This window comes from Nyctereutes procyonoides, unplaced genomic scaffold, assembly GCF_905146905.1.
Source record: "Nyctereutes procyonoides isolate TBG_1078 unplaced genomic scaffold, NYPRO_anot_genome, whole genome shotgun sequence".
NCBI lineage: Eukaryota > Metazoa > Chordata > Mammalia > Carnivora > Canidae > Nyctereutes > Nyctereutes procyonoides.
In genome coordinates this window covers 68580377-68603797 of record NW_026575046.1, presented here as the reverse complement: position 1 = coordinate 68603797, position 23421 = coordinate 68580377, and the positions used below count along the sequence as shown (strand labels likewise).

The 23421-nt window shown below is 37.3% G+C and overlaps 1 protein-coding gene across 3 annotated transcripts in view; it reads right to left on the bottom strand.

The window, feature by feature from the left end:
- Positions 1-209: 209 nt before the first annotated feature.
- Positions 210-23421, bottom strand: part of RUFY2 (RUN and FYVE domain containing 2) — a 52895-nt gene continuing 29683 nt past the window's right edge. For all 3 annotated transcript variants that reach the window (XM_055325508.1, XM_055325506.1, XM_055325507.1), the window contains exons 14-18: positions 15745-15874; positions 15033-15127; positions 8539-8587; positions 2489-2566; positions 210-2401 (exon numbers count right to left, since the gene is read on the bottom strand). In XM_055325508.1, coding sequence (XP_055181483.1) covers positions 2258-2401; positions 2489-2566; positions 8539-8587; positions 15033-15127; positions 15745-15874 — 496 coding nt within the window. In that variant the 3' untranslated portion in view covers positions 210-2257. The remainder of the gene's footprint in view (positions 2402-2488; positions 2567-8538; positions 8588-15032; positions 15128-15744; positions 15875-23421) is intronic.

Below are 23421 nucleotides of genomic sequence, written 5' to 3'. Positions count from 1 at the left end.
TAAGTGACTATTAGACAAAATGACATACCTAAGTAGTGATTTTGTACTGTTAGCTTAAATGGAGCCCATTAGCTCAAGTAGTGATCCATCTTATACATTTAGACTTCTACCACTTATTTTTAAGATCCTGTGTTTTATTTTCCCAGGACCCATCCTATTAAAATGTTTAGTTACAGTATAAAAGTTGTAATGCAAGTTCTTCAAAAGGCTTAATTTTTCATATCTTTTATTTGGCTTATAAAATTCACATTTTAAAACAATGCAGAGTAGAAGAATTACAGTCACAATTCCTTGGCACCGTTATAGCATTATTGTGGTAGTATTGGCTAGACAAGAGAATGATATGTGAAATTCATTAAGATAAATACTATGAGGGCAAATCTTGAAAATTAGTTCACAATACAAATTGGAAGTTTTATAACAAAATCCAAAATTTAGTATGAATGGCTTTTAAATAAGAGCCCAAACTAAATGAAGCAAACTATATTGCTGTCATTAAAGCTTGCATACAAAAAGCCCAAAACCAATGATGATAAACAGTTTTGAATAGCAAGGAATTTAAAGGGGAACTGAAAATCATGGTTTGTCGAAATCCAGCCTTGGAATTTAAGCAAAATCACGATTTAAAATTTGTACTAATAAGCACAATAATAAACACTTAGTATTTGAAATTTCCTATTTGCTTATTCTCATTTTTAGCAATCATAAAAATGTTTACTCATCAATACAAAAAACAGTTCAAGAATATAATGCATCTCGACTATTTCCATCAGCATTCAAGAAAGACCACCTTAAAAATCTGTACAGCGGTTCTAACTGAAGACCTCAAAAGTTAAGTGAATATGAAGAAAATAAATCCAAGTAAAATACTGATTTCATACTTTGGCAATTTAGAAAATTATTTTTAAACCCTATTGAAAGTATTTATACTCTGAGGAAAGGATCCTACAGACAAACCTCGAGGTGGGAAGAGGGTGGCCATGATTAACTCACTAAAAACAATGCTCCTAGGAATAATCAAAGATTCCTATCTGATCTGTTACAAAGGTTCACAGGCTTAAAGTGCATGGCTGAAATTAATACCAAAAGGGGAAAAAGTGATCTCCCAAGTGGTAATGCTGTTTAAAGGATTAACTTTACAAGGGTAATATTTAAATATTCTTGGTGTGCTACAAGTATGGTATAATGGGATTAGTGTTTATTGAATCTTTCATGTTTGAAATAGTTCATGTATTTCATGGCAGGGCTGAGACCACATCTTCATCTCAAGATCCTGGCTCTAGGCACTCAGTAAATGGTGAATATTTCACTGTATACATATGTGCAGTAGAGGATCACTGTAATGCTTCCTAAAAGTTACTGAAATGGAAATCTAAAAATTTTTACTTCAGTCCTATCGGGCAAACTAGATTTCTCCTTTAATGCTTCTCCAGGAGAATCAATCAGGAGCCTATAATCCCTTACTAGTAAACACTTTTTCTTTTTCATTTATAGAGATGTTGAGCCCTCCCTAAAAAAATTAGGAATTTAGTGAGTCAGGTGTATGTAGCATATGGAAAGCTGTGCAAGTAATAATTTCAAATAACTTCCTTCTAAAATAAGGAAAAGGTTGAGGTAAAATAATACCACTTTAACCTAGTATATCTGAAAAATACCAATAAATACACTGATTAGAGAAGGACGGAAAGGAAATTATATAGGATAAAATAGTGGCCTTTTCTAATGCAAAATGGGAAAAGGAAGTGGGGCAGAAAGGACAAGTAATTAAGGTTGAAATCTTAGCAAGTCTGTTGAGCTGGAATACGAATACTTGTAAAAAATTCAATGCATTTCTGATCTGAGAACTCTGAAGCTTTAAAGTGCATTAAAATTACAGGCACCATCAAATACCAATTTAACAATTTGTAGAATAAAACAATCTGAACCCCTATTTTTAAGAAGGCCTTTAAAAAATAAGGCAAATGTGTGTTAGCTATGTTTTCTGGCCTTTTTAGTGGCATTAAAATTTAAATGACTATTACATCAACTAGGAATTAAAGTTACTTTAAAGCATGCCCTGTTGAAAGTTCTTTTTGAATAACAGGAGCTATTCTACAGCTACTAATTCCCATGAGTTGAAATACGTGGAAGATAAAACTGGTACCAATACTGTCTGAAAGCTGCTTAAGAAGGGCTATCTAAATACATCATATACATGGTTCATACATAAACCATTCATTGTAGGTACTTTCATATGTAAGGACTTCGTTCTGGAGTCTTATGGCAAATTAGACGAACATCTCTGGATCAGCAGTGCATGACAGGAATCACAAACCCGTACTGGCTTTGGTGAAGAAGGCAAAGGCAGTTCGTTGTCAGAGCAGGCATTACAGAAAATTTCCCCACAGTTTCTACAGTGGTGCTTTAAATGGAAAAATCAAAAAAATTGAGTAAAGTTAGAATGCACGCTTGCACCAAATTTTTTGGACTCATTTCCCATCTCCCTTACCTTTCTCTTAGAGAGTGAGAACTCCTTTTCACAAAGTTTACAATGTGTTGCTTCTTTGTCTTTCAACCAAACCAGTCCCTAGAAGGAAAAAGTGTGAATATACTCAAATTGTTAACACTAAAATTACATGTGGAAATATTTTCAACCAAGAACATCTTATAGAAATAGAGATGAATCAGAAATGAGCCCTTTTCTTACGTACTAAAACATCTGGAGAATAAAGTGGGATTTGCTTCAAAACTATCTGGGTGAGGGAGAACGGATTGGGGTTAAATATAAATAAAACAAGATCGACCATATACTGGTAATGGGTTAGTTTTTCCCTGTATAATTGTGTATGTTTGGACATTGCCATTATAAAATGTTTAAAAATCTATTAATGGGAATTCTCTTTAAGGATGAAAGAGCCTAAAAAAAAAAAAAGGTTGAAAGCCTTAGAGATTATCTAGTCCAACAAAGCTTGATACATTTTGACTATGAAAATGCAGGAGTTTGGCATTATGTATACTATATACCTCAGTAAGTCCTTAAAATTTGAAGAGAATTTGGAAGTCAGATGTTCAAATTCATTATTTTAGAGAAGACTTCACCTTATATTAAATCTTACACGGCTATTAATTTCCCTTAAGTTCCATAACAAATTTAATGGCTACTGTGTAGATGAGTACAAAATGTATGTAAGTAGTCTTTAACAAGTAAAGAGTTAACATGACACCTGAAATTTTAAAACTGACCGATTCTTAACCCATCCAAGATCCTGGCTAGGAACATAATTTTCCTTACAGAAGCAGCTTTGTAGATGATGCCAGTTTTATAACGGGAAGACCTAAGTGAAGGAACAGTCTTCATTGCTTCTGATTAATCTCATCATGTGTTTCCTTTTGAAACAGCCTGGACTGGACTAAGCCATGTTGCTGCTGCCAAAGAATCAAGTACAGCTGACCTGTGAATAACAGGGTTAGGGGTACCAAATTCTACATAGACAAAAAACTGCATATAATTATTGACTATCCTTCCAAATTTACATTTAATTACAATTACTGTTGATCAGAAGCCTTACCAATAACACGTATTTTGTATATGTATTACATGTATACATATACTATTATTATTATATTCTTAAAATCAAGTCAACCAGAAGAAAAAAAAAAAAAAAACCTGGATCGCTCATATCAGACAAATACTAGTAAAGAATCAAGTGACTTGAATTGTAGAATTTTTTTTTTTTAAGATTTTATTTATTCATTCATGAGAGAGAGAGGCAGAGACATAGGCCAAGGGAGAAGCAGGCTCCATGCAGGGAGTCCGACGTGGGACTGGATCCCAGGCCTCCAGGATCACACCCCGGGCTGAAGACAGCGCTAAGCCACTGAGCCACCCAGGCTGCCTGAATTGGAGAATTTTTTTTAAAGCAAGATGGGACCTTAAAGATAATCCAGTGCTACTTGATGAATGCCATTAAAAAGGAAAGCAACTTCCCAAATGTCCAAAAGCCACTTAGTGGAAGCAGCTTTACTTCCTGCCAAGCTATCCCTTAACGGATGGAATGCCTGATTTCAGCAGATTTCCAAGCGGCATCAATTTCCAAGCAGCATCATCAGTTCAGAAGTAACCTTTCTGACATCAGGGGTTGGTTGGTCTTCCAGGCTTATTTTACTTATCTTTTTTAAAAGATTTATGTATTTGAAAGAGAGCCCATGCAGGAAGGGCAGTGGAGTAGAAGGAAAGTAGCAGACTCTGCTGAGCCCAGAGCCCAACCCATGGCTCCGCCTCATGACCCCGAGATCACCACTCCAGCCAAAATCAAGTCAGATGCTTAGCCGACTGAGTCACCCAGATGCCCCTTTTAATTTGACTGAACATACCCTTCTGTCTCCCAAGGAGAAAAGCTGTAAACTGCAGGTCAGGCCTAATGTGTCAGTGGAAAGGGACCTCAGAGATCAGTAACTACAGCTCCCATTTTACAAATATGAAAATTTATCCACAGGGCAGCTCGGGTGGCTCAGCAGTTTGGCGCCGCCTTCAGCTCAGGGTGTGATCCTGGAGACCCAGGATCGAGTCCCGCGTCGGGCTTCCTGCGTCGAGCCTGCTTCTCCCTCTGCCTGTGTGTCTGCCTCTCTCTCTCTCTGTGTCTCTCATGAATAAATAAAATCTTAAAAAAAAAAAAAACTTATCCACAGAGCTGAAGTTGCTTTCTCAAGAAAACGGCTGTTTTTAAGCAAAGCCAAAACTAGAAGGGAACAAGCTATTGCTCTGTAAACATGGCTATTATTCTCTGCCCAATTCCAGAATGTCAGCCACCCAACTTAGACTCAGCAGATGAAATTTTAGAGGATCCTTTTCTGGAGAAATTAAATCACCACAGAGAGGGATCCCTGGGTGGCGCAGCGGTTTGGCGCCTGCCTTTGGCCCAGGGCGCGATCCTGGAGACCCGGGATCGAATCCCACATCGGGCTCCCGGTGCATGGAGCCTGCTTCTCCCTCTGCCTATGTCTCTGCCCCCCCCCCCTCTCTGTGACTATCATAAATAAATAAAAAACAAAACAAAAAATTAAAAAAAAAATTAAGCCACTATGTTTAAAAAAAAAAAATCACCACAGAGAAAAGTCTTGTAGATATTAACATAACTTGTACAGGGTGCCCAACAGTTTGCTAGTTAACAGATTTTTCTATGGTGAGGCCTACCATCTGTGACAATCCACTCCCAACTACCCAACCATCACACACAGGGCTTTCAAGACTTTTTTGTGCCTTTACTAAAATGGGATTTTCCAACATTTAAGGAATAACAGGCATGAGGTACTTCAGCCAAACAAACCCAGGAAGAGAATTCTGAAGAAAGAATGGCAGTAGCAAAAGAAAACTTTAAAGAAACTATAATAGCGGTTGAACATCTGCCTTCGGCTCAGGGTGTGATCCTGGAGTCGAGGGATCAAGTCCCACATCAGGCTCCCTGCATGAAGCCTGCTTTTCCCCTCTGCCTGTGTCTGTCTCTCTGTCTCTCATGAATAAATAAAATATTTTTAAAAAATAAACTATAATGAATATCCTCAGAGATAAAATGCAGGATGCCATTTTTACATTTTTTTATTTTATGTCATTTTTATTTATTTTTTAAAGACTGATTGAATGAATGAATGATTGATTGTTCATGAGAGGGGCAGAGACATAAGCAGAGGGAGAAGCAGGCTCCCTACTGGGAGCCCTATCCGGGGACTCGATCCCAGGATCCCGGGATCACGCCCTGAGTTGAGGGCAGATGCTCAACCACTGAGTCACCCAGGCATCCCAGGATGCCATTTTTAAAAGGAAGAATGAGTAAATAAGGGCTGCTGAATATTAAAATATGGTAACAGAGATAAAAGTTCTCACAGAAGGTTGCACCTGAATGTAACCAAACTTTTAGATTTAACTTCCAGTTTCTAGGTAATAAGAGAACAGATTCCTAAGACTACTAGGAACCAGCAGATACAATTCAGAATATAAGAAACTCTATAGGACAGCTGTCCCAAACCCATCAATTGGCCAATAGCAAGAACAAAAAAAATCAAGTCACATATAAATCAATGTTTATATAGCAAAACAGAAAAATACACATTTTGCTAAAGATAGACATAAATGATAAAACTATAAGAAAAACAGCATAATGATGAACACAAAATAGAGGATTATTACTATAAGAAGGAAAATGTATTCAGAGCACACACATTCAATTATAAGCTAACCAGAGAAGAGACCAGTGTTTTTAAGTTGTATTTATATAGTTACATACATGGTATGTTTCACAATGAAAAAAACTTTACAGTGCTTAAATAATGACAGTTGGGCAGGCATTCCTACCTATCCAAAAAAATATGAGAGCAAAATAAAAGGTAAATATGCAGATGCATAAATTCTTAAAACCTTTATCATTTCATTCAGCATTTCCCAGGAAGCTACTAAAGAATGCATTACTCAAAACAAGGGAGTAAATCAGAAAGTTAAGAGTTTCCAGTAATAGAAGCTAAGCTCTAACCTAAGAATGTAGCAAAGGAAAATATCAGGAGAGGAGTGACCAGACCATACTGGAGCGGGAGGGCAAAGAACTCCATGACGGATGACTCCAAGAAAAAAAGAACTGAACAATTACCGGATTCATTTTACCATGGTAAAAACTTTAATCAAGGAGCATGTCAGGGGATGCCTGGGTGACTCAGCAGTTAAGCATCTGCCTTTGGCTCTGGGTATGATCCCAGAGTCCCAGTATCGAGTCTCGCATCAGGCTCCCTGCATGGAGCCTGCTCCACCCTCTGCCTATGTCTCTGCCTCTCTCTCTCTGTATCATGAATAAATAAATAAAATCTGGAAGAAGGAGGAGGAAGAAGGAGGAGAAAGAAGAAGAAAAAAGAAAAGAAGAAGGAGGTTAGGAGTGGGACGCCTGGGTGGCTTAGTCAGTTGAGCATCCAACTCTTGGTTTCCACCCAGGTCATGATCAAGCCCTGCATCGGGGCTCCATGCTCGGCATGGAGTCTGCTTGTCCCTTAACCTCCCTCTTCCATCCAACCCCTGCCCCACTAGCTCACCCTCTCTCTCAAATAAATAAAATCTTAAAAAAAAAAAAAATGTTGGAGAGGTGTTTGAAGGTATAAGAAAACTCAGATGCTCTACTACAAAACTTTTTCAAAGGCAATTCTTTTTTAAATTTTTTTAACATTAAATTTAGTTAATTTATAGTCTATTATAAGCCTTAGGAGAAAGGCAATTATTAACTTCCAAGGAAAAAATAAATAGTCCAAGAAAGAAAACATAATCACAATATACTATGTGGTCCAGCAAAGAACAATATTTAAAAATAGCCAAAGAATACTCATCTACTATGCTAACCAGGCCATAAACAGGTCTAAAATAAATCTTAGGGGATCCCTGGGTGGCGCAGCGGTTTAGCGCCTGCCTTTGGCCCAGGGCGCGATCCTGGAGACCCGGGATCGAATCCCACGTCGGGCTCCCAGTGCATGGAGCCTGCTTCTCCCTCTGCCTGTGTCTCTGCCTCTCTCTCTCTCTGTATGACTATCGTAAATAAAAAAAAATAAATAAATAAAAATTTAAAATGTCTTAAATAAATGAGTAATATACACTGCCTATGATTTTGAAATAGGGGGAAAAATGCCAGTATAAACCAAAGAATTGAAAGTAGCTTCATTCAGGTGGCAGAGCTAGAGTGGATAGAGACAAGGGGGTGAAGAACAAGAGACTGCTACCATTTTGTCTTTAATTCTTTCTAGTACTGACTTTTAAAAACTATTTTCATGTAACTCTTTGATAAAAAACAATGGGAAACTGTGGCAGGAGGCAATCTCACTGAAGTGCTCACAGACTGTTTTCGCCTATGTCGTAGAAGGGATTCTTGCATCCAGATGCATTCAGAACCATATACTGATAAGCTGTACTAATTACTTTTCATACATATTAACCTCAATGTTCAAAGCAACCCTGTGCAAAATCCTATGCATATGCCCATTTCATAAGCCATTTCAGAAGAGGAAACAAACTCCACGAAGGTATGACTTGACGGTCAAAACTAGTAAGTAACAGAACAGCATAGGAACGAAAGACTCTCAAAGACAGTTTCACTCTATCAGGCCACACTTCATAGGAAGGTAGACAAAATTATTTCCAAGGTCAATTCCAACATGATTACTGATTGATTCTAGAGATATAATAGGGAGGAACTGGATCTCCATCATCCCAGCTACCTGTTCAGTGCTTTCGCCTCAAAAATCTTGGGATTCAGTAATAATACCTGAGATTTATATAGGGCTTTAACCTTTTTTAAAAAAAAAAAAAAAAAAAGATTTTTATTTATTTGTGAAGAGAGAGAGCACACACACAAGCTGAGGTGAGGGGCAGAGGGAGAAACGGACATGAGGCTCAATCCCAGGACTCCAGGATCATGACCTAAACTAAAGGCAGACGCTTAACTAAGCCACTCAGGTGCCCCCAGGACTTTATCTTCTATTGGAAACTCACATAGATCGCTACTTTCCTACTTGAGGGAAACACTTTCTACTCACCTGCAATGCTTTGTTGGCTTCTTTTATATCTTCTATTTTAAGTTTTGATCTGAAAAGATTACAGATAACTCCATGTTTCAGTAAATACATTAAATATAGAATATCTAGCAATTCATTATTAGGGTATTGGTTTTTCAGAGGATATAAAATTGTATATACTAGATACTAATGATCTTCTTTGACTAGTAGGATTATATTTTATATTTTCCCGTATTTTCAAAATGTCTTAAGGCAAAAATGTCCTTTTAAATTTAAAAATTGCTTTAATATAAGAATATTGGCATTTTCATGTGGTTGTGGTATTATTAGTAATAGATATAATTTATTGTAAGTTTATGGTGTGCCAGACATCACGCTATATGACCTTTGTATCTATATGCTCATTTAATCTTAAAAATAAAAAAACCTATCTTAAAGATCAATCAGTATCAAAAAAGTAAAGCCTGATGAGGTTTCATCACTTGTAACAGGTCAAAGAAGTAGTAACTAGGGAAGCCAGGATTCAAACCTTGGTCTTTGTGATGCTGAAGCTCACGTGCTAGCACTTATGTACACTATTTCTCTACCAGATGCAAAAGAATGGTAAGAATAGAAATATTAAGGAAAACAGTTGTGATACCTTTTGCAAATACGTATCAGTGAACATGCAGATTATAAATAGCAGTAATTATCTGTGATCCTATTACCTAGAGAGGATAACCTACATGTTGATGAGTATGTGTATATTATTTTTTAAACTTATTTAAATTCAATTAACATATAGTATATTGTTAGTTCCAGAGGGAGAGTTCAGTGATTCATCAGTTGTATGTAACCCTGGTGCTCATTACATCACATGTCCTCCTTAATGTCTATCACCCAGTTACCCCATCCCCGAGTACATGTATATTTTAAACGGAGTCATCACTTACACAGTTTTCCATGAACAGCTCTTTTCAAGCAATAACATATCCTGAAAGGCTGAGAGCTACTGACTTGTCATTAAGTATCTCCCATATCATTACAGTTAAATGGTAATGAATGGTGACTGATACACGGAATGGACATGAATGGTACACGGTTAAGTAATGAAAAATATACTTTGTATCATTATCTACTGCTTGTTTCAAATTTCTCATTGCAAAATTGCTCGTTAAAATTGGAATGACCAAAATATTTGTATTATTTTTCTCAGGATAACATCTTAGAAATGAAATTACTGAATCAAAAGGTACATAAACTAAAGTCTCTACTTCTGAGGCAGAACAGGAAAACTGCTTCATATTACAGGTGCTTTTTTTTTTTAATTTTTATTTATTTATGATAGTCACAGAGAGAGAGAGAGAGAGAGAGAGAGAGAGAGAGAGAGAGAGAGAGAGAGGCAGAGACAGAAGCAGGCTCCATGCACTGGGAGCCCGACGTGGGACTCGATCCCGGATCTCCAGGATCGCGCCCTGGGCCAAAGGCAGGCGCCAAACCGCTGCGCCACCCAGGGATCCCCCCTTACAGGTGCTTCTTATCCCAAGACATGAAAACAAAATGTTACTTTTCTGTCTGGTTCATACTTGTACAGTGGGAATAATCAACGTAAAATTACACAAATTAAAAATACAAACACAATAGTAAAATTTTCTTGGATGAATTCACATTTACAAAATGTGCCTGAAGAAAACTAATGCTGGTGGGAATAATGGCCAAAACAGTAACTGTGCCACGTAAAAAAAACTGAATATGGAATCAAAGTAGCCTAATGGCATTCACTACAGAAATAGTTATGAAAATTCACTGGTTGTTGACATATTTCTGGTTAAAATGCCTTTACTCACAAATATGGACACTGAAAAAGTTAAAATTTTTCTAGTTAAAATTCTCATTTAAATTCTTTTTAAGAATCCTTTAATAAGAAACCAATAAGAATAAATATTTCATTAGTGAAATTATTTTTCTAGTTAAAATTTTTCTAGTTAAAATTCTCATTTAAATTCTAAATCACAGGGGATCCCTGGGTGGCGCAGCGGTTTAGCGCCTGCCTTTGGCCCAGGGCGCGATCCTGGATCGAATCCCACGTCGGGCTCCCGGTGCATGGAGCCTGCTTCTCCATCTGCCTATGTCTCTGCCTCTCTCTCTCTCTCTGTGACTATCATAAATGGATAAAAATTAAAAAAAATAAATTCTAAATCACAGATTCTGAAAGTGAGCACTAGAGAGTAATTTTCATACCCAACCTCATCTGACAAGAAAATGGATATTCTGGGATATTCTGGTTGTGATAAGCAAAGGTACTGTGCTAGGGGTTTTCACATACTTATTCTCAGTTAATTAGGAAAAGAACCCTTTGGAGATTTTATAACTCTCCAATTTACAAATGTAGAAGTGGGCTTAAAGTGTTAAATAACCCTAAGTCACAAACTGGTAAATGGCAGAGGAATACTTATTCCTGTGAGTGATATTAATAAATACTAATTTAAAAACTGGTAAATGGCAGAGGAATACTTATTCCTGTGAGTAATATTAATAAATACTAATTTTTAAGTTTAATCTTAACTAGAAAATAGTTGTGAATGGTTCTTTCCAAAACATACATTTTCCCTTTTAATAAAATTAAATATGGTTCTTATTATTCCAAATGAACTTTATCCTCCCACTCCTCATTTTAAATAATACCCAAATGGTCTATATAAAGCCTAAAGACAAAAAAATAAAAAAATAATAAAGCCTAAAGGCTTCTGGTAAATTAGAAGCAAAGATTAAAAAGTACTGATCCAACCTCAGTCCCTCCTCTTCAACAAATTTTTAAAAAGATATTCTTTACCCTGTGTCTTCGAAGGAATCTGATAGCTTATAATCACAGGAGCAGGAGGATGCAGAGTAAGAATAAAAGTATTTCACAGATAAACTGGTGTGGGCAACACTCACAGGGGCCACTGTCCCTCCTCCAGCCCTGATAAATTATTTTCACCACTCAAGAGGACTATGGTTAAGAAAGGATGAAAGGAAGAAAGGAAGAAAGAAAAAGAAAAGAAAAGAAAAAAGAAAAGAGTTCTGACTCAAAGCTGGCCCTATATAGGGACTATGGTCCCAGAAACAGAAGAGGATAACCTGTGCCTTAACAATTCAAAGATTAACAAGGAAAAAACCATCATAAATGAAGTAAAAAGCAAACAGAAGATGTATACTGTGTACAATGTTTTAAATCCCATAAGGAAAGATGACCAATCCAACCAAAAAATATGCACAGAATATGAACAGGCAGTAAACTATAAATACAAATGGAACACAAATAAATATGGAAGCTCAGGAGCACATGGCTGGCTCCATCCATGGAGCATGTGACATCTGATCTTGGGGTCATGGGTTTGAGCCCCACACTGGGTATAGAGATTACTTAAATAAATATAGATGTTCAAAACAACTAGAACTGGCAAAAACTGGGGATCCCTGGGTGGCTCAGTGGTTTAGCATCTGCCTTTGGCCCAGGGCGGAATCCTGGAGTCCCGGGATCGAGTCCCACATCGGGCTCCCTGCATGGAGCCTGCTTCTCCCTCTGCCTGTGTCTCTGCTGGTCTGTCTCTGTGTCTCTCATGAATAAATAAATAAAATCTTTAAAAAAAAAACTACCAAAAACATTCTCTCCTACTATTGGAGACAGGATAATTTGGCACTACCAGAATTTTTTAAGGCACATTCTTTTTGACCCAGCAATCACCTCTAGGAACTTACTCTTCAGATATACTCATTAAAGTATATCAAGATATATCAACACACATATACAAAGATATTCAAAGCAGTATTGTTTATAAAAAAAATTACAAACAGTTTAAATTAAAAGACACCCATCCTTGGAATATCTTGATATACTGATATAGAAAAATATCTAAGATATTCTTAAGTAAAAAAGAACAAAAACGAAAACAACAAAAAACAAAACAAAAAAAACCCCACAAACTTCAGAAGAACCCCACAAACTTCTGAAGTTCTTCTTCAGAAGAACTTAGGCATGTGTAAAAAAACTTAGTTAAAAAAAAAAACAATGAACATAACCCTTGAAAATTTCTTAAATAGCCCGTAAAGTTCAGTATAGATTGTTGAGTATATCCAACCTTGAGCAGTAATTTTTATGCAAACTAAAATCTGCAATGAACCAGACTAAAGGGAAAAGGTGAGGGGTGAATTTAGAGGTGCCTGGCAGGCTCAGTTGGTAGAGCATGCCACTCTTTTTTAAGTAGGCTTCACAGTAGGCCTATTCAGTGCGGGGCTTGAACTCACAATCCTGAATTCAAGACCAGAGCCGAGATTAAAAGATGGATGCTTAACTAACTGAGCCCCCCAGGCCTGCAACTCTTGATCTCAGGGTTGTAGGTTTGAGCTCCACATTGGATATAGAGATTACTTAAAAATAAAATCTTAAAAAAAAAAGAGGGACTCTATAGAGTATATTATGCTAAGTGAAATAAGTAAGTCAGAGAAAGACAAATATCATGATTTCACTCACATATGGAATTTAAGAAACAAAACAGATGAACATAGGGGAAAGGGAGGAAAATAAAATAAGAACAGAAAGGAAGGCAGACCATAAGATACTCTATAGTTAAGAGAACTGAGAGTTGCTGGGTGGTGGGTGGGGGGCTGAGCTAAATGGGCGACGGGTACTAAGGAAGGCACTTACTGGGATGAGCACTAGGTGTTAGATATAAGGTGATAAATCACTAAATTCTACTCCTGAAACCAATACTACACTATATGTTAATTAACTTGAACTTAAATAAAATTCAAAAAGTGAATTCAGCTATCTAAACATTCAAGTAAGGGATCCCTGGGTGGTGCAGCGGTTTAGCGCCTGCCTTTGGCCCAGGGCGCGATCCCGGAGGGATCGAATCCCACGTCGGGCTCCTGGTGCATGGAGCCTGCTTCTCCCTCGGCCTATGTCTCCGCCTATCTCTCTCTCTCTGTGTGTGTGACTATCATAAATAAATAAAAAATTTTAAATTAAATAAATAAATAAATAAATAAACATTCAAGTGATTATGCCTTTAATAAATTATACAGTCTTTAGCATTGAATGGGAGATGGTGGAAAGTAATACCCATACCCCTTTTACTATTCTGTTTTAATATTAAACCTTTATGATCTTAAATGTAAATATTATTTTTATTGTAGGGATTGTACATTGCACTTGGAATAGTGCCTAGCAAATAAAACAAGCTTAGCATTTGTCAAATGAATAAATGGGAAATAAGGTAATAAGCACTTAGCATAGAGTCTAGGTCAAAGTGCTCACTAGGTAAATGTCAGATGAGAATCGAAATCTTGCTTATCAGAGTCACAATGTAAACTGTTCTTTGAATTTATAGAAACAAAAATAGCTTTATCTTTTTTTTTTTTTTTAAAGCCAACTCCACCCTCTATGTGGAGTTCAAACTCATGACCCTGAGAGCAAGAGAGATGCATGCTCTACCAACTAGGCCAGCCAGGCACCCCAACAGCTTTATCTTTTTTGAGAACTAGCACTTCCTTTTGTGATTTAGTGAACTACTCTTTCTTATGGCCTTGGAAATTGGTCTCAAGGCTTCTTAATGGAATCTCAATCAGTGAAGTCTCCATTCTGCTTATGATTTCTACTGAGTTTGTTACAAATGATATATAGGTGTGTGTATATAACTAATCATATCCATATATATGATGAGATGTTCACATAAATTTCTTATGAGGTTCACTAACTTTGGGGATTGATACTTGGGAGAGGGAGGAAATTGTGCTAGTTGAATTTCTAACCATATAAAACATCAAAGGGATTTATGTAAGTGATGAGTTTATGGGCACTGTAGCTTTCTTACTTTCCCGTGTTTAAAAAAAGTGACTTTTTTTTTTTTTTTTTTTTTTTTTTTAACATGGCAGCATTCAATACTGAGTTAAACCTTCGGGAGCTTATCCCAGATACTTGACAGGATGTTCAATCAGGGCATACAGATGAAGCTGCTAACCCAAAACACAGACCACATGCAACAAAGAGAAAGGTGAGAAAGACAGAACACCATTTCTCCTTCTTGTCTTTCTAGCAATGCAGTAAGACTTGACTGCAACAGAAACAACCACACTATATGAAGTTAAGCTCCAACTCTAGCATAAAACACTCTCTACTTCTTACAATGTTGGCTACTTCTCAAAACAGTCTGAAAAAGATCTCTCCAGAGATTTTGGAAATTTGGTTTCTGTGGTTCTGGGGGAAGATACAGTAAGTGAACTTCTGAATTCTCCAATTTGAAGAAATTAAACAAGAGTCAACTTTCATCTACAGGAAAGCATTTAAAGCTAAAATTTATTAACCTGAACTTAACTTCTAACAAAATTTCTCCAATCCACAGTCTTGTATGTTTAGCTTTAAGGTTTTTGTTTGGTTTTGATTTTAATAGTTCATATCTTTCTTTTCTATAAACTTTTCTGCTTACTTGGCTTGGCACATTCCTACCTTTATAAAAGTCAATGACTACATATATGAAAGAAAAAAGAGAAATTACTCGCTAAGTTTGTTGCCAAGTTCTTGAAGAGCTTGTTCTTGTTCATGATAAATTTTTTTCAGCTGCTGATTTTCATCCTGGATGTTAAGGAACTCCTTCAAAATAATAAAAGACAGAAAATGCAATTTAAAAGAAATAAACAAGAAACTCCCCATTGTATACATACCAACGATTAGGAACATATATCTTTTAGCTTTTTATAAAAAACAGAACTCTATGTCCAAACTCTTTCATAGCTATTCCATCAACTATCACCTATTTTCCATTCATCTAATCTCCTTACCAGTTTTCTCTTCTTTTCTTTTTAAAGATTTATTTATTTGGGGGGGGGGGGTAGAAGGAGACAAATCTCAAGCAGACTCCACAGAGCATGGAACCCAAAGCAGGGCTTGATCTCACAACCCTGAGATCAGGACCTGAGCCGAAACTAATAGTCAAACACTCAACCAACTGAGCCACCCAGACACCCCATGGTTTGGTTGTTTTGTTTTGTTTTGTTTTTAGGTAAACTCTCCACCCAACAGGGGGTTCGAACTCATGACTTCAAGATCAAGAGTCCCATGCACTACCAACCAAGCCAGCCAGGCATTCCTTCTTATTGGTATTTTTAAAGATGACCAGTATATTCTGTCTCTTTGGTATAATTTACGATTTCTTTTTTAAGTAATTTAGTTTTCAAAGATACAATTTTTTAAGTTTTACCACCATTTACTTTTTTAAGACTAATGATTTGTTGGGTCTCATTTCTAAGATGAGATAAGGCATCTTTCTCCTTTTGAAGATCTTCCTGCAAAGTCTGTCTCCATTCCTTCTCAATCTTCAGATCAGTTTCCAGTTGCACCCTTGAATGACAAACATACAGTAGCTTAGTGCTATTTCTCACAGCTGTCTGTATTCTTTAATAAAACCATCCTTTTGGTTGATTGTTTTTACTTTTGTGCATTTCTTCAGGTATTTTCTTTCATATTTTTTGGTAAACAAGTTCAGCAGCACAGAGTTTTCTGATCCCAACATATAATTTATTTGCCATCCACAAAAACTCCTTGCTAAACAATAATTTACGTTATTTTTCAATTCTATGTACATAAATTCTACATAAGCATAGAAAATGCCTGGAAGGATACACCACACTATCAAAACTGGTTATATATTAGGGGAATGGAACAAAGAAGAAAAATGTGAAGTTTTAGTTATTTACATCTCTGTGCCATGTGCAAAATTTTATAACAGACTATTGTTCTGATATAAGAATTACAGCAACCACTAAATCAACTTAACATCAGTCACAGAAAAATCAATCCTGGGCAGCCCTGGTGGCGCAGCGGTTTAGCGCCGCCTGTAGCCCAGGGCGTGATCCTGGAGACCCTGGATCGAGTCCCACGTCAGGCTCTCTGTATGATGCCTGTTTCTCCCTCTGCCTGTGTCTCTGCCTCTCTCTGTCTCTATGAATAAATAAATAAAATCTTAAAAAAAAAAAATCAACCCTAGTACAGAGTGTCACTTTACAGATTGTTCACAGGACAGATCTAAGTCCAAAGAGACACCAGAAAGGTGTCTAGTGTCCATACTGCCTGGAAATGACAATTCACCTTTGAAAGCACTACCTCATCATTCTGATAGGTGCTATCTGGCAAAACAAAAGTAGTCAAATTGCTACACTTTAGGATGCCAAAGAGAAATAATTTTGAAGATTATTGCTCATAAGTAGGTATTAACGGAAGGGGCATAAACAAATAATGCTACAATTTCAAATACTTTAAATTTTAATAGCAATATATAATATTGAAGCAATATTACATCATTTTAATATTCTTGTGTTAATATTGTTTACTTTTGTTTCCTCATAAAGTTAGCATTTCCATTGATAGCCACATTATTTCTCTATGAAGTAAATTTTTTTTAATATTTTATATATTTTTTTATTTTTAAGTAATCTCTACACCTAACATGGGGATTGAACTCATAACCCTGAGATCAAGAATCGCATGCTCTGCCAACTGAGCCAGCCAGGCACCCCTGAAGTAAATTTTAGATTTTTATTCAGGTTGAAGAGAAAAATACCCCTCGATGGAATTTACAAATTGTTGATAAGTACTATTTCACTACAAACTCAAAAGGAATACAGAGACAGGTATATGTTACTAACACTGAAGTAAGCAAAGTATGGCATGCCTTGAGTGGCCTCATCATCCAGAATCAGAAAAAACACGAAGTGAAAAAGCAAAGGAAAAATAAAGCAAGTTATTATAAATACTGCCAAAATACATGTTGACCACCAAAGGCAGAAACCATAAAGGAAAACAAAAAAGGAAAAATATACCTATTTAAAAATTTTAAATGCCTAAATGAAAAAAACCACTATGAACAAAATTTCAAACCAACAGTAAGGGATCCCTGGGTGGCGCAGCGGTTTGGCGCCTGCCTTTGGCCCAGGGCGCGATCCTGGAGACCCGGGATCGAGTCCCACGTCGGGCTCCCGGTGCATAGAGCCTGCTTCTCCCTCTGCCTGCTTCTCCCTCTGCCCGTGTCTCTGCCTCTCTCTCTCTCTCTCTCTCTCTCTCTCTCTCTCTATCATAAATAAATAAAAATTAAAAAAAAAACCAACAGTGAATTTAGAAAATATTTCACTGTATGTGAAATATGCAGAGTAAAGGACTCTTACAAATATTAATAAAGGGAACACCCTAGGAAAAAAAGTAGATGATATAAGCTGGCAATTCATAAAATTAAGAAATACAAAAGAATCTCACCAATAATCAAAAATATGCAAACTCAAACAATAAAGTATAATTTTTCAGACTAACGATTTCTTTAGGTTAATTGACACGATGGTGCAGACCTATATCAATTGATAGGATACATTGCCCATGACATAGTACACATGATAAACAAGATACTAAAGAGCATATTAGGGCAGCCCGGGTGGCTCATCGGTTTAGCGCCACCTTTGGCCTAGGCTGTGGTCCTGGAGACCCAGGATCGAGTCTCATGTCGGAGTCCCGCGTTGGGCTTCCTGCATAGAGCCTGCTTCTCCCTCTGCCTGTGTCTCTGTCTCTCTCTCTCTCTCTCTCATGAGTAAATAAAAATAAAATCTTAGGGATCCCTGGGTGGCGCGGCGGTTTAGCGCCTGCCTTTGGCCCAGGGCGCGATCCTGGAGACCCGGGATCGAATCCCACGTCGGGCTCCCGGTGCATGGAGCCTGCTTCTCCCTCTGCCTGTGTCTCTGCCTCTCTCTCTCATTCTGTGTGACTATCATAAATAAATAAATAAATAAATAAATAAAATAAAATCTTAAAAAAAATTAAAAAAATAAAGAGCATATAGTATGATACTATTTTTTTTAATTTTTTTAAAATTTTTTTTCTTTTTTTTTTGATACTCTCTCTAAAATACATAAAAAAATCTATGCACGCCAAAAAAAGGATATTCATCAAAATGTTAAAAAAGTTTATCTCTAACTTTTATTTTCATAATATTTTCCAACAGTATGTAATATTTTCATTGTTAGAAATCAATAAAGTTATTAACATTTTGCAAGAAAAAAATTGAATTTGTTTTTCTTGGACATAGTGTCAGCTGCCCATTTCTACAGAAACAGTTTTAATTTTTCTGAGCCATCAGGGACTCCCCTGATCTCCAAATTGCTCACATGTTCATGCTCTACCAAAATGGCACCATTTGAGAGACAAAATTATTTTCATGGTTTTAGCAGAAACAAACATCTTCTTTCTACAGTTGTACCCAAGACTTACTGAGTAGGTTAGCACCATAGCAGTCCAGGTAGGAACCCAAGAAGGCCAAGGATAACATGATGATGAGTACCCTGAGGCTTCTTTTTCTTTAAGATTTTTATTTATTTATTCATGAGAGAGAGAGAGAGGCAGAGACACAGGCAAAGGGAGAAGCAGGCTTCACGCAGGGAGCCCAATGTGGGACTTGATCCCGGGTCTCCAGGATCACACCCTGGGCTGAAGGCAGCGCTAAACCACTGGGCCACCCAGGCTGCCCCCTGAGGCTTCTTTTTGCCTCCTATAGAGCTCAGAGTGGTGCTGACGAAGCCCACAGACCACCACATGAGATGGATACAGACCCCCGCAAAAAAAGTCCCAAGAAAAGCCTGCTCTCTCTTACTAAAAAACTGGGAAGAGGTAGCTTAGCATTGATATAAACCTTTTTTTTTTTAAGATTTTATTTATTCATGAGAGACACAGAGAGAGGCAGAGACACAGGCAGAGGGAGAAGCAGTCTCCCCACAGGAATCCTGATGCGCCACTTGATCCCCAGACCCTGGGATCATACCCTGAACCGAAGGCAGATACTCAACCACTGAGCCACCCAGGCATCCCTGATACAAACTTTTTAACGATAAATGCCCTATTCCAGCAAAACAAAAAACCAACAAAAAAACCCAGAGAAAAAAAACATAGGCCCCCAATGACTGTCAACAAAGGCCAAGTGAGGAGCTTAGATTTCCACCGCCACTTGGCAATAATAATGCCTCTCCCAATCCCCAATGTGGTAATATCAAAAAAAGCCAAGTGGCAAGCCTGGACTTTCACTACTGCCTAGCAGTAATGAGGTGTCTCCCCCCTTCTCTTATGGAGACCACATTGAAAACTTGGAGTTTTAACCCCAAATCAATAACAAGGTATTTCTCACCTTCCCCACACGATCAGTGAAAGCCAAATGAGAAGCCTAGATTTCTACCCCTGCCTAGTGAAATGAGGTACCCCTACCTCTCCCCTCCAGAATGGTGTCAGAGAGACCATGGTGAAAGCCTGGACTTCCATTCCTACCTGAAAGTAACAAAGCATCATTCCTCTTCTCTACAGTGTCAGTAGAGACTGAGTGGAAAGCACAGATTTCAATCCTGGCCCAGTAGTTAGGCACTTTTCTCCATCTCACCCAGAATGGTTCTAGGATTCTACTATCCCTACTTGATATAAATAGTCAGTGTCAGGGCACCTGCATGGCTTAGTCAGTTAAGCGTCTGACTCTTGGTTTGGCTCAGGTCATGATCTCAGGGTCATGAGATTGAGCTGCATGCCTGGCTTCACACTCAGTGCAATGTCTGCTTGGGATTCTCTCCCTCTCCCTCTCCTCTCCTTCTCCTTCTCCCTCTGCCAACTCCCCAACCCCACTTGTGCTCTAAAATAAATAAATCAGGGGCACCTGGGTGGCTCAGTGGTTGAGCATCTGCCTTCAGCTCAGGGCATGATCCTGATGTACCAGGATCGAGTCCCACATCAGGCTTGAGGGGAGTCTGCCTCTCCCTCTGCCTATGTCAAGTCTCTTGTGAAAATAAAATCTAAATAAACAAATAATAAATAAATAATATTTTATTTATTTTTATTTATAAGATTTTATTTATTTATTCATGAGAGACACACAGAGAGAGAGAGAGAGAGAGAGAGGCAGAGACACAGGCAGAGGGAGAAGAAGGCTCCATGCAGGGAGCCCGACATGGGACTCGATCCCAGGTCTCCAGACCACACCCTGAGCTGAAGGCAGCGCTAAACCGCTGAGCCACCCCACACGGGCTGCCCAATAAAATCTTTAAAAAAAAAAAAAAAAAAAAAAAACAGTATCTATATTCCCCTGATGGTGTGGTTTCGGTGGAGAGCTACTAAAATTTAAGTAAGACACAGTAACATAATGTAATTTTCATTATGTCCAAAATGCAACTAAAAAACACATGTCATACCAAGACCCAAGAAAAAATCTTTTTGTTTTTTAAAGATTTTATTTATTTACTCATGAGAGACACAGAAAGAGATAGGCAGAGACACAGGCAGAGGGAGAAGCAGGCTCCATGCAGGGAGCCCAATATGGGACTCAATCCCGGTACTCCAGGATCACACTCTGAGCCAAAGGCAGATGCACTTAACGACTGAGCCACCCAGGCGTCCCCCAAGGAAAATCTGAACTTGGATGAGAAAAAAAAAAACAGATGCCAACATATCAGATAATTCTAGATAAGAATTTTAAAGCAATCATCATAAAAATGCTCCTATGACCAATTAAGAACACATTTGACACAAAATATTGTTTTAGCAAAAAAAAAAAAAAGAAGAAGAAGAAGGAGAAGAAGAAGAAGAAGAAGAAGAAGGCGGCAATATATTCAAATGGAAATTTTAGAACTGTAAAATACAATAACCTCATTAAATGGGCTCAGCAGGAGAATAATGATGATGAGGAAAGAATGAATTTCAAAACACTACAACAGAGGGGTACCTGGTTGGCTCAGTCAGTGGTGCATGTGACTCTTGATCTCAGGGTCATGAGTTCAAGTCCCACATTGAGCACAGAGCCTACTATATTTATTTATTTTTAATTTTTTTTTTCAGAGCCTACTTTAAAACAAAACACAGGGGGATGGGGTGACTGGATGATGGGCCCTAGGAGGGCACTTGATGGGATGAGCACTGGGTGTTATACTATATGTTGGCAAATTGAATTTAAATAAAGATAAATAAAATAAAATTAGTTCCAAGTTAAAAAGTAAGTAAATAAATAAATATACAAAACACTACAACAGAAATTATCCAATCTGAATGAGAGAAAAAAATAAACTGGGGGAAAAAAAGTATCAGGGAACTATAGGACTATTTTTTTAAAATCTAATATTTGAGGTTATCAGAATTCCAGGGAAGAGAGGGAAGCCTGGGAGGCAGTCAGTTAGGCCTCCAACTCTTGATTTCTGCTCAGGTTATGATTTCAGGGTTGTGAGACTGAGCACCATGTCAGCCTTCACACTATGCTTAGGATTCTCTCTCTCCTTCTGCTGCTCCCTGCTTCCTCTCTCTCTCTAAAGTGAATAAATAAATATTTTAGAAAAAAATTCAAGAAGAGAGAAAGTAGATAGAAAAATACCTAGAAAAAAAAGATGGCTGAAAAATTTCCAATTTTGGTAAAAATACATGTAAAGATTCAAGAACTGACCAAAGCTCAAAGAGACTAAATCCAAAGAAATAATCTTGGGTAGAGGAGCAGTGATTCAAATGACAATATTTTTCATCAAAAACTATGAAAACCAATAGAAAGTGGTACGACATTTTTCAAGTGCTGAAAGAAAAGAACTGTCAATTCAAATTTCTAAAGATACCCTGAAAATATCCTTCAGAAATGAAGGTGAAATCAGGAGTTCAGATTAAAAAAAAAAAAAAAAAAGAATGTGTTGCCAGAGATCTACCCTAAAAGAACAACAAAAGAAGTTCTTCAGACATAAAAGAAAACTTGTAGTATCAGGAATAAAGAAAAAAAAAAAGAGTTTTCTAAATTATGTTTAATGGTTGAAGCACATACTATAATATTATCTGATATAGGGGCACATGGCTTGTTCAGTCACAAAGCATGCAACTATTGATCTCAGAGTTATGAGTTCAAACCCCACACTGGACTTAAGGTTTCCTTTTTTTTTTTTTAAAGATATTATTTATTTATTCATAAGAGACACAGAGCGAGCGAGCAAGAGAGGCAGAGACACAGGCAGAGGGAGAAGCAGACTCCAGGCAGGGAGCCCTATGTAGGACTCATGCCTGGGACTCCAGGATCATGCCCTGAGCTGAAGGCAGATGCTCAATGCTGAGCCACCCAAGGGTCCCTAGAGTTTACTTTAAAAAAAAAAAAAAAACTTTCTAATATTGTCTGATGTGGTTCTCAATATTATGCAGAGAAAATATTTAAGCACACTTCATTCAAAGTAGTAAAATGTTGGTACCAGTAGACTGTGAAAGTTGCAAATATACAAGACAGTATCTAGAACAAACACTAGAGGGATCCCTGGGTGGCGCAGCGGTTTGGCGCCTGCCTTTGGCCCAGGGCGCAATCCTGGAGACCCGGGATCGAATCCCATGTCAGGCTCCCGGTGCATGGAGCCTGCTTCTCCCTCTGCCTGTGTCTCTGCCTCTCTCTCTGTATGACTATCGTAAATAAAAATAAAAAAAAAGAACAAACACTAGAAAATCTGTACAAAAAGATATACTCAAAAACTCTATAGATAAATCAAAAAGGATTTCCAAATGATATTCAAGTAATCCATGGGAAGGCAGGAAAAAAGAAATGAATGAAAAACAAACAAAAAAAACAGAAAATAAAACAGTAGACTTAAGCACTCATATCAACATTTACACTAAATTTAAATGGACTAAATATATCATTAAGAGATTGTTAGAACAGATAAAAATATATGAACTATAAGAAACTTCAAATATACTGATGATAATAATAAAGATCAGGCTGAAAGTTTAACAACTGATAAAAGCAAGGATTAATGTTTTATTAATTACACAATATTAATCAAAAGAAAATAGTTCTATTAATACTAAAGAAAATTATCAGATAAAGAAGCATATCACATAATGATAAAAAGGTGAATTCACCAAGAAGA